This window comes from Lolium perenne, chromosome 6, assembly GCF_019359855.2.
Source record: "Lolium perenne isolate Kyuss_39 chromosome 6, Kyuss_2.0, whole genome shotgun sequence".
NCBI classification, from domain to species: Eukaryota; Viridiplantae; Streptophyta; class Magnoliopsida; order Poales; family Poaceae; genus Lolium; species Lolium perenne.
In genome coordinates, this window is record NC_067249.2 from 35,036,333 (window position 1) to 35,046,098 (window position 9,766).

General features: G+C 47.8%; 1 protein-coding gene across 1 annotated transcript; it reads left to right on the forward strand.

The window, feature by feature from the left end:
- Window positions 1–1,090: 1,090 nt before the first annotated feature.
- Window positions 1,091–8,173, forward strand: LOC139832343 (uncharacterized). Its single transcript, XM_071822077.1, has 5 exons — window positions 1,091–1,275; window positions 1,391–1,564; window positions 1,658–1,768; window positions 1,886–2,006; window positions 8,048–8,173. Exons 1-5 carry the CDS (start codon window positions 1,091–1,093, stop codon window positions 8,171–8,173), a joined length of 717 nt encoding a protein of 238 aa, XP_071678178.1.
- The last annotated feature ends 1,593 nt before the right edge of the window (window positions 8,174–9,766 follow it).

Here is a 9,766-nt window from a genome sequence, read left to right on the forward strand (position 1 = left end):
TCGGGAACATGTCCATGAAGGTAGCCATCGGCAGTGCTTTACCACCTGGAGCACTCCACCACAACAACCCCATTCAAGATGGCTATGCTCGTGTGACGGTGGAGGAGATAGTCCAAGGGTTTGAGGACCTGGACATTGACATTGCTACACCTGAAGGGGTGAAAAGACTTGGAGATGTCAAGCGCCGATTCATTCTATGGCGTAAGAAATTTATCAAGTTTCCGGGCGAGGCGCCAACAAGTCCACCCCGTACGGTGGTGGTGGTGGCGGTGGCGGTGACGGTGGCGGTGGCGGTGGCGGTGACGGTGGCGGTGGCGGTGACGGTGGCGGTGGTGCTTCACCTAATACACCTCATTCACGTCAGCCGACGCCGCCCCAGTCCTCGTCCGGCGGGTGATCAGACACCGGTACCGCCCCCCAATCCACCTCCGGCGAAGAAGCAGAAGCAGTCCTGGGTTATTAACCCGGACCCTTACGTACCTAAGAAAACAAAGGTACCGGAGGTATCACTGAAGCCTCTCCCCAGGAGGTCTTGGGAAAGTAGTGCCGAGGAAGTCGAGGCGGGCGCGGCTGCTGATTTAGAGAAATGGAAGGCGAGCGTCAAGAAGAAAATAGAGGGCGAGCCCAAGCCAGTATATTCTGACAAGGAAAAGCAGTGGGCTAAGTCATTTTTGAACACACCGTCCCAAGCCGCGAAGAATCTGCTCGACGACTATTTACGTGAACTTCGTGAGGCAAGCACTCGCGTTCAAGAACAGGAAAGAGTTGGCGGAGAAGAAAGCCTTGAAGGACGAGGCCGAGTCAAAATTAGAAAGGGGGAAAGAAGTTGCCCAGCTCGGGGAACAAAGTAAACAATCGATCGCCCCGCTCATAGTGCAAGCCGCCGATCCGGATGCCCCCGATATCATAGCAGCTGCGGAAGCACATGGATTGACTGTAACGAGTGCCAGAGAACAAGCGGCCGAGTTAGGTATCACTCTTCGTGCACTCGCTAGGCCTTGATGAGGCGCCAATGAAGGACGTAGTATTTACATATGTGAAGAATGGCCCTCTCGTCGAGCCTGCGCAGGAAGAGGATCTACCTCGACAAATGCTAGGTCTGCTAAATTGGTACAAGGGTTACATAAAACATAAAAACGCCAAAGAGTATATCTATACGGAAGTTAGATATGAGCATCACTTCAAACATTACTGGGTACAAATTCCTCTGAGTGAATTGTTCCAGCTGTTCAATCTGCGCGACCTCGACAAATCTATCATCAGTTGCTACGTTCTGTAAGTGATTTATTAATTTCTACCCCATCTCGTTCATTGCCGGCCTGCACTATATATATATATATATATATATATTGTCCTAACTATCTTGTTGTGTACGCTATATATTATGCAGAATGAAGAAGCGGGAAATGCGAATAAGGAACATCCATGATGTTGGGTTCATTGACCCACACATCGTTAATTCATATGTGTTAGAACACCACCCCGCCGACGTGGAGGATGACCTGTGGCGGTTTATTAGAAAACAGCAACAGAAAAGTGATATTCTATTTCCTTACCATTTTGGGTGAGTGTTTCTGCCTTGAGCACATTCTCTTTTGTTTATGGTATGTGGCTAATCGATGAGTTATGCATGATCGTGCTTGTATCGTGTCCGCAGGTTCCACTGGATTCTTATGGTAATTAAAGTTCAGACCTCCTCAGTTCTCGTCCACGACTCTCTGAATATGGATCCGGCGATTTGGGGCGACATGAGAAAAATGATGCAAAAGTAATTATTTTCATTCATTTGCGCTCTATATCGATCGGCCTATTTCGTTCATCATTTCCTAATATCAAGTAACTAATTAATAACTCTCTTGTTTATTTAATTTTCTTTGCCTCGTAGGGTTTGGAGACGGTTCGTAGATACCAAGGTCGGTGAATTCAAAAAGGAGCTACATTTTAAAATGGCGGTGCGGACGATCGGGGATATTCAGCCACCGGGGACCATTATATGCGCATACTATGTTTGTGACAGGATCCGTAGATACTGCAATGAGCGGGACCAGACGTGTGAGAACAACATCCTGAGGAATAACCTCCGGAAGACGCTTAGTCCGTAAGCTCGCTCCGACCACTTCAAGAGGAACTAGCTGGATGGTTGGCGAGGGAAGTCATCGATCCTAGAGGAGAACACTATTACGATGACGTAGAACTTTATATGCACCAGAATTTGTAACTAACTTGTTCAAAATTGTATATGGTCATCCGATATTGAATATATATTGTATATGGTCATCCGATATTGAATATATATTGTATATTCCTCTTGAATTCTTTTTGGTTCTAATTTCAAATTTGTTTGAAATTGTACATTCATATGCATGTATGTATACGATCCGTAGAATATGTGAAACTCCTTCAAAATTAAAACCCAAAAGAAATAAAACAATACAAATTAAAAAGAAACCAGATTTAGGGGAGGGGGCTAAAACCCTAAACCTCGCGGAGGCCTTTAGTCGCGGTTGGCCGGAAGAACCGCGACTAAAGGTCCTCCGCCCTCGGCGCTCACTGCGGCCCACGTGGACGGGCCTTTAGTCGCGGTTCGTAAGGAACCGCGACTAAAGGGGGGGGCCTTTAGTCGCGCTGCTTTGGTCGCGGTTGGGCCACCCACTAGTGGAGAAGAGGCCTTTGGACCCAAGCAAATGACCCACTGCTGAACCAAACCGGGTCCAATGCCCCCATTGGACCCAGTTCGTTTCTGCCCAGGACGACCCCACCCGCTGGCGCCTGTCTCAGAGCGGCCTTTGGACCCGGTTTATCATACCAACCGGGACCAAAGGGTCCACCCGCAGGGCGCGGCAGGCCGTGTCAGCCAGGGGAACCCTTTAGGCCCGGTTTTTATGTCAAACCGGGTCCAAAGGCCCCCCACTGGCTATATAACCTTGCCCCCTGCCCAAGTGTGAGCCACACTTAGCCATTTTTTCACTATCTTCACAAGAGGGTGTATTGCTCTCCTCTCTTCTTCACATGCACAAGAGGTGTTTGATGAAATGCTTAAGAGGATTTGCCACTTGAGTTTACACAAATCAAGCCACACTTAACTTGCTTTTTTCTTCTTCATCGAGGTTAACAACTTTATCCTTTTCATCTGCAATTGATAAAATGCATGTGTATATATACATCGTGATGTTCTGTAATGGTTTTGATCAGCTTAATTATATCATGCGGATGAATCGGCAATGGATGTACATTGACCGACGGTTTGATGAGTTCATCGGGCCTGGATAATTTTATGGCCGTGGCGGAGGCAAACAAACATGGTGGCTTCATGTATTGTCCATGTGTGGACTGCAAGAATACCGTAAATTACGCTCGCTCGAGTCTCATTCACAGCCACCTTCTGCGATCCGGTTTCATGCCCGAGTTACTATTGTTGGACCAAGCACGGAGAAAGAGGGGTTATGATGGAAGACAATGACGAAGAGGAAGAGGATGATGACGGTTATCCCAATTTCCACGAATACGATGATACCGCAGAAGGCAATGAAGACAATGAAGTAGAAGATCAAGAGGCACCAGATGAGCCTGCTGATGATGATCTTGGCCGGGCCATTGCTGATGCAAGGAGAGAATGTGAAACTGAAAAGGAAAGGTTGGCCTTCGACAAGATGATAGAAGATCACAACAAATTGTTATACCCAACTTGCGAAGATGGCCATAAAAAGCTAGGCAAAGACACCTTGGAATTGTTGCAATGGAAGGCATAGAACGGTGTCACTGACTCAGGATTTGGAAAGTTGCTGACAATAATTAAGAGGAAGCTTCCAAGGGGTAACGAATTGCCCGCCAGTACGTACGAAGCGAAGAAGATTGTCTGCCCTCTAGGATTAGATGTGCAAAAGATACATGCATGCATTAATGACCGCATCCTCTACCGCGATGAGTACGAGAATTTGGATGCATGTCCGTGTGCACCGCATTGCGGTATAAGATCGACGAGATGACCCTGGTGATGTTGAGGGCGAGCGCCCAGAAGAGGGTTCCTGCCAAGGTTATGTGGTATGCTCCTATAATACCACGGCTGAAACGCTTGTTCGTAAATAAAGAGCATGCTAGGTTGTTGCGATGGCACAAAGAAGACCGTAAGAAATACGTGATGTTGAGGCACCTGCTGATGGCTCCCAATGGAGAAAATCGATAGAGAGTTCCCAAACTTTGCACAGATGCAAGGAACTTACGGTTTGGTCTCAGACGAGATGGCATGAATCCTTTTGGAGAGCAGAGCCGCAGCCATAGCACCCGGCCCGTGACTCTTTGTATATATAACCTTCCTCCTTGGTTGTGCATGAAGCGGAAGTTCATTATGATGCCGGTGCTCATAAAAGGCCCGAAGCAACCCGGGAACGACATTGATGTGTACCTGAAGCCATTAGTCGAAGAACTTCTACAGCTGTGGTCCCTAGCAGGTGTACGTGTGTGGGACGAGCACAAGCAGGAGGAATTTGACCTAAGAGCGATGCTTTTCGTAACCATCAATGACTGGCCTGCTCTTGGTAACATTTCAGGACAGTCAAACAAGGGATACAATGCATGCACACACTGTTTACATGAGCTCGAAGGTGATTATTTGGAAAAAGGTCAGAAGGTCGTGTACCTGGGGCATCGTCGATTTCTTAGGCTTACCCATCCCGTAAGAAAGAAAGGCAAGCATTACAACGGTGAGGCTGATCACCGGAGGAAGCCTCCCCATCGTGATGGTGTTGATATATTTGGTATGGTCAAGGATCTAGATGTAATATTTGGAAAGGGTCCTGCGAACGGTGCATTCCGAATGACGATGCCGGACACGCGCCCATGTTGAAGAACAAATCTATATTATGGGATCTACCATATTGGGAATACTTAGAGGACCTCTCTTCAATAGATTATATCCACTTGACGAAGAATCTAAGCGTGAACCTCATATGCTTTCAGTGAGTGTACGGCAAGACAAAAGATACACCGAGAAGCACGGGAGGACCAAAGCAACGTTGGAAAGACCCCAAAAAGCTGCATGAGAGTGTTAAAGTACGTCATTTATCCAGCTACGCTCTTACTAAAGCAGAGAAGGAAATATTTTTTGAATGTCTTAGCAGTATCAAGGTCCCGTCGCTTCTCCTCCAATATAAAGGGAATAATAAATATGGAGAAGAAAACATTCCAGAACTTGAAGTCTCATGACTCGTCACGTGATAATGACACGCTTGCTTCCGATTGCATTGAGGGGGCTTCTACCGGAAAATGTTCGATCGCCCATTGTGAAGCTATGTGCATTCCTCAATGCAATTTCTCGAAGGTAATAAATCCAGAAATTCTACCGAGGTTGCGTAATGATGTGGTCCAATGTCTCGTTAGTTTTGAGCTGGTGTTCCCACCATCCTTCTTCAATATTATGACACATCTCCTCGTTCACCTGGTCGATGAGATTTCCATTCTCGGTCCTGTGTTTCTACACAATATGTTCCCCTTCGAGAGGTTCATGGGAGTCTTGAAGAAATATGTTCATAACCGTGCTAGGCCAGAAGGAAGCATCTCCAAGGGCTATGGAACAGAGGAGGTCATTGAATTCTGTGTTGACTTTATTCCTGACCTTAAGCCGATTGGTGTTACTGAATCGCGGCATGAAGGGAGACTAAGTGGAACAGGCACGCTAGGAAGGAAATCAATGATATGTAGGGACGGGATTTCTTTGACTCAAGCACACTACACGGTCCTACAAAGTTCCACCTTGGTGGCTCCGTATATCGGTGACCACAAGAACTTTCTACGCTCCTTAACCCGGCAGTCGAACGATTGGATTAGACGTGAACACATGTCGACTTTCGGCGGTTGGTTGCAAAAACATCTCCTGAATAACGAACATATTGAAGATCAGTTGTACTTGCTGGCCCAGACACCATCTTCGACTGTAGTGACTTTCCAAGGGTACGAGATAAATGGGAATACATTTTACACGATCGCCCAAGATAAAAAGAGCACCAACCAAAACAGTGGTGTCCGCTTTGATGCAATAATGAATGAAGGCCCAAATGACACATATTATGGTTACATAGAGGATATATGGGAACTTGAGTATGGACCTTCTTTTAAGGTCCCTTTGTTTAGGTGCAAATGGGTCAACAAAACAGGAGGCGGGGTTCAGGTAGACAAGTTGTATGGAATGACAACAGTGGATCTCAACAATCTTGGGTATAGAGACGAACCATTCGTCCTAGCCAAGGATGTGGCCCAGGTTTTCTATGTGAAGGATATGTCTACCAAACCAAGAAAAAGGAAACATAAGGAAACAAATACATCAAACGATGAGCCAAAGCGCCACATAGTTCTTTCTGGAAAAAGAAACATCGTGGGAGTGGAGGACAAGACAGACATGTCAGAAGATTATAATCAGTTTGATGAAATTCCACCCTTCAGAGTGAACATTGATCCAAGCATCAAGTTAAATGATGAAGATGCTCCATGGTTACGGCCGAAGAAGATTAATTAAATGATGAAGATGCTCCATCATCAAGTTAATTGAAGAATGTTCATGGCACAAATGAGTATCTCAACATGGCAATCAATTTCCCATTTATTTTTGTGTAATCATGTAACTGTATGTAAGATATTAAAAATGGAGATGCGCCACGGGAGATTTCCCAACCCTTTCCCCAACACTGTTAGATGAGATGTAGTCGTTCAGGGGCTTGGCAAGGCGTATCGATGCTCCTTTTATAGGTACCGCGACTAATGGCAGTTGCCAACCGCGACCAAAGCCCTTTTTTCCACCAGTGAACCATAGTGCGATCGTGTCGCATCGCTGTTCCAGAATCACCAGGCGTCGGCTACAACCAGGGTGATCTCGTGGCATCACTGTTCCACGATATCCAAATCCGCTCGGTGTGCTTCAGATCGATTCATCCTGTAATCGTTCCGTACATTGTGACGTGCTAGTATGAATATATAACCATGATGGAGGCCAAGCCAGCTAGCTATGTTATTTCGATCCGGGCACGAGTTTGCTGAGCGCACGCAACATAGCTAGGCTATTTTCATCCGGATCAAAGTTTATTTGACGTACAGCAACGTATGCATATGCTAAGAGCATCCCAGCCGTTGGGCTCCCCGGGATGAAATCCGGCGCTATTTAGCGCTGGATTGGACGTAACTTTGGCCCAGGGAGCGCTGAAGTTTCAGCCGTCTCCCCGGTAGGCACACCCGGGGTTCGCCGTTTTTTAGAGAAAAACATCCCTGGATGACAAATTTCATGCATAATTCGGCGAATTTGACCACTTTTGTTAACATTTGGCTTATTTTTACAAATAAACGTTACAGTTTAACAAAACAAGACAAGTTTTCAAACAAATCAAATGGAAACTAGTTGGTGTTGCCTCGAAGCGTCCATAAGTGCTCCACCAGATCATCCTGCAGCTGTTGATGCATTGTGGAGTCTCGAATCTCCTGACGCATAGCGATGAACGCAACCCACGATGCCGGCACCTGGTGGTTAGGCTATGCAAGAGGACACTCTCTATCATATGGTGCAGCTTGTTCGCTCAGAGGGACCGGATGCTTCCGCTCATCCTCGATAATCATGTTGTGTAAGCACACACAACAGTTCATCACCTCCCACAGCTGATCTTTCGACCAAGTCAAAGCGGGGAACCGGACTACAGCAAATCTCTGCTGCAGGACACCAAATGCACGCTCGACATCCTTTCGGCAAGCTTCTTGTTCCTTGGCAAACTGCTGCTCCTTCGGAAGGCCGGGGTTTGAGATAGTCTTCACAAATGTTGCCCACTTTGGATAGATACCGTCTGCAAGATAGTATCCCTTGTTGTACTGCCGGCCATTGATCACAAAGTTAATCGGGGGAGCATGACCCTCAACAAGCTTGGAGAAGACCGGCGAGCACTGCAAAATGTTGATGTCGTTGTTGGATCCCGGCATACCAAAGAAGGAGTGCCAAATCCAGAGATCATGGGTAGCCAATGCCTCAAGTATCACAGTGCAGCCTTTTTTGTGACCCTTTTACATTCCCTGTCAGGCAAACAGACAGTTCTTCCATTTCCAATGCATGCAGTCAATGCTTCCATGCATCCCTGAAAATCCTCGAGCTTCATTGACAGCGAGGATCTTAGCAGTGTCTTCGACAGTCGGTGATCTCAAGTAGAAGTCCCCGAACATTGCTATCACCGACCTGCAGAACCGGTAGAAACAATCAAGGGCGGTGGACTCCGCCATCCGAAGATAGTAATCTGTAGAATCACCAGGAGCTCCATATGCCAGCATCCGCATAGCCACCGTGCACTTTTGGAGGGCGGAAAACCCTGCCATGCCGGTGCAATCCAACTTGCATCTGAAATAGGAGTCGTAGTCTCGAAGGGCATACATAATTTTCAGGAAGAGCTTCCGGCTCATCCTGAAACGACGCCTGAAAACAGCCTCACCATGCAATGGATCGTCGGCGAAGTAGTCGGCGTAGAGCATGCAGTACCCCTCCATTCGCTGCCTCGGCTTGCACTTCCGGCGACCTGGTGCCGACCCACCACGGCGACCAATGACAGACTCGGCGTACAAGCCGGACAGGCAAGCGAGGATGAGCAGGTGCTCCTCGTCTTGGGCGGCGGCAACTGTTTCTTCTTCAAGAAGCTCGGCGAACATCTGCTCCTCCTCCTCGTCGGAGTCCATGTCCGGCCAGGCAGTTGGACGAAGACCTGCCGGGCGTGTCGACGAGGAGCGACGCGAGGGAGCTGCCCGGCGGCGGAAAATAGGCAGAGGGTACGACGGGCGGCGGAATATAGGCTGCTGGGTGGAGAAACGGCGGAGTTGGGGCAACCCGCCGGCGGATTGGCGAGGGGTGGTGCCGGCGGCGAGAGAGCAAAGGGAGGGGAGGAGGGATTTGCGTCGATAAAGTGGCGGGGTTCGTCTGTTCTCTCGCCGACAGAGCGGGCCCGTCTCCGCTTTTCTCTCGTCCGGAGTCCCCGAGTGCTCCCCGGGGGGCCGGGGATGGCCTGGGCTCTCCGGAAGGATGAAAGGCCTAATCCGGACGAAATCGAGGAGCCGGGGGCGCGATAGGACCGTTTTCGTCCATCCGGATGACAAAAAGGCATCCTGGGGGCCTCGTCGGGGAGACGGCTGGAGATGCTCTAAGGTGGGCTGCGTACGACAATGATCGGGGATCCTGCCGTATTAGTACGAAGTAAGAAAGGGTAAATTTGGACGGACGAAAGCGCAAAGCGACGGACCAAACCACGGAAACACTTCTCCCTTTATTATTAGGTATAGATAAGAAAGGGTAAATTTGGACGGACGAAAGCGCAAAACGATGGACCAAACCACGGAAACACTTCTCCCTTTATTATTAGGTATAGACTAGCAAAAATGCCCGTGCGTTGCACCGGGTAACCAAGTATCAAACGCTCCAACAAACCATCTGTGTGATATTTTTCCTCTTTGTCACCATCATCGATGGTGATCATGTTTTCTTCTATTCAATCAATCCGAGTAACCCCAGCCTTAGTTTGTCCTTTTGTTCTCATTGGGAGATGTGCATGTATTAAAGCCCGCTATGTTGAAACGACATCCACATGATCTTCTGGTTCTGAATCCACTCCGCTCTTAGTATTTACCATAGAGGAAAGTGATCTTGCGAGATATAACCGTGCAAAAGAAGAATATGTAACGAGAAATAGGCTAATAAAAATAATTATTCTCACAACTTTTTTTCATAGGATGTGCTTTGCTTGGGTCAACCAACAAGTAT

Bases quoted from the DNA above. Each gene is read 5' to 3' on its own strand.
- LOC139832343 (XM_071822077.1), top strand. From the start codon at position 1,091: ATGCTAGGTCTGCTAAATTGGTACAAGGGTTACATAAAACATAAAAAC. The intron at 1,276-1,390 runs GTAAGTGATTTA...TATATTATGCAG, and splicing joins ATCATCAGTTGCTACGTTCT to AATGAAGAAGCGGGAAATGC. The intron at 2,007-8,047 runs GTTTGTGACAGG...ATTCCCTGTCAG, and splicing joins CCATTATATGCGCATACTAT to GCAAACAGACAGTTCTTCCA.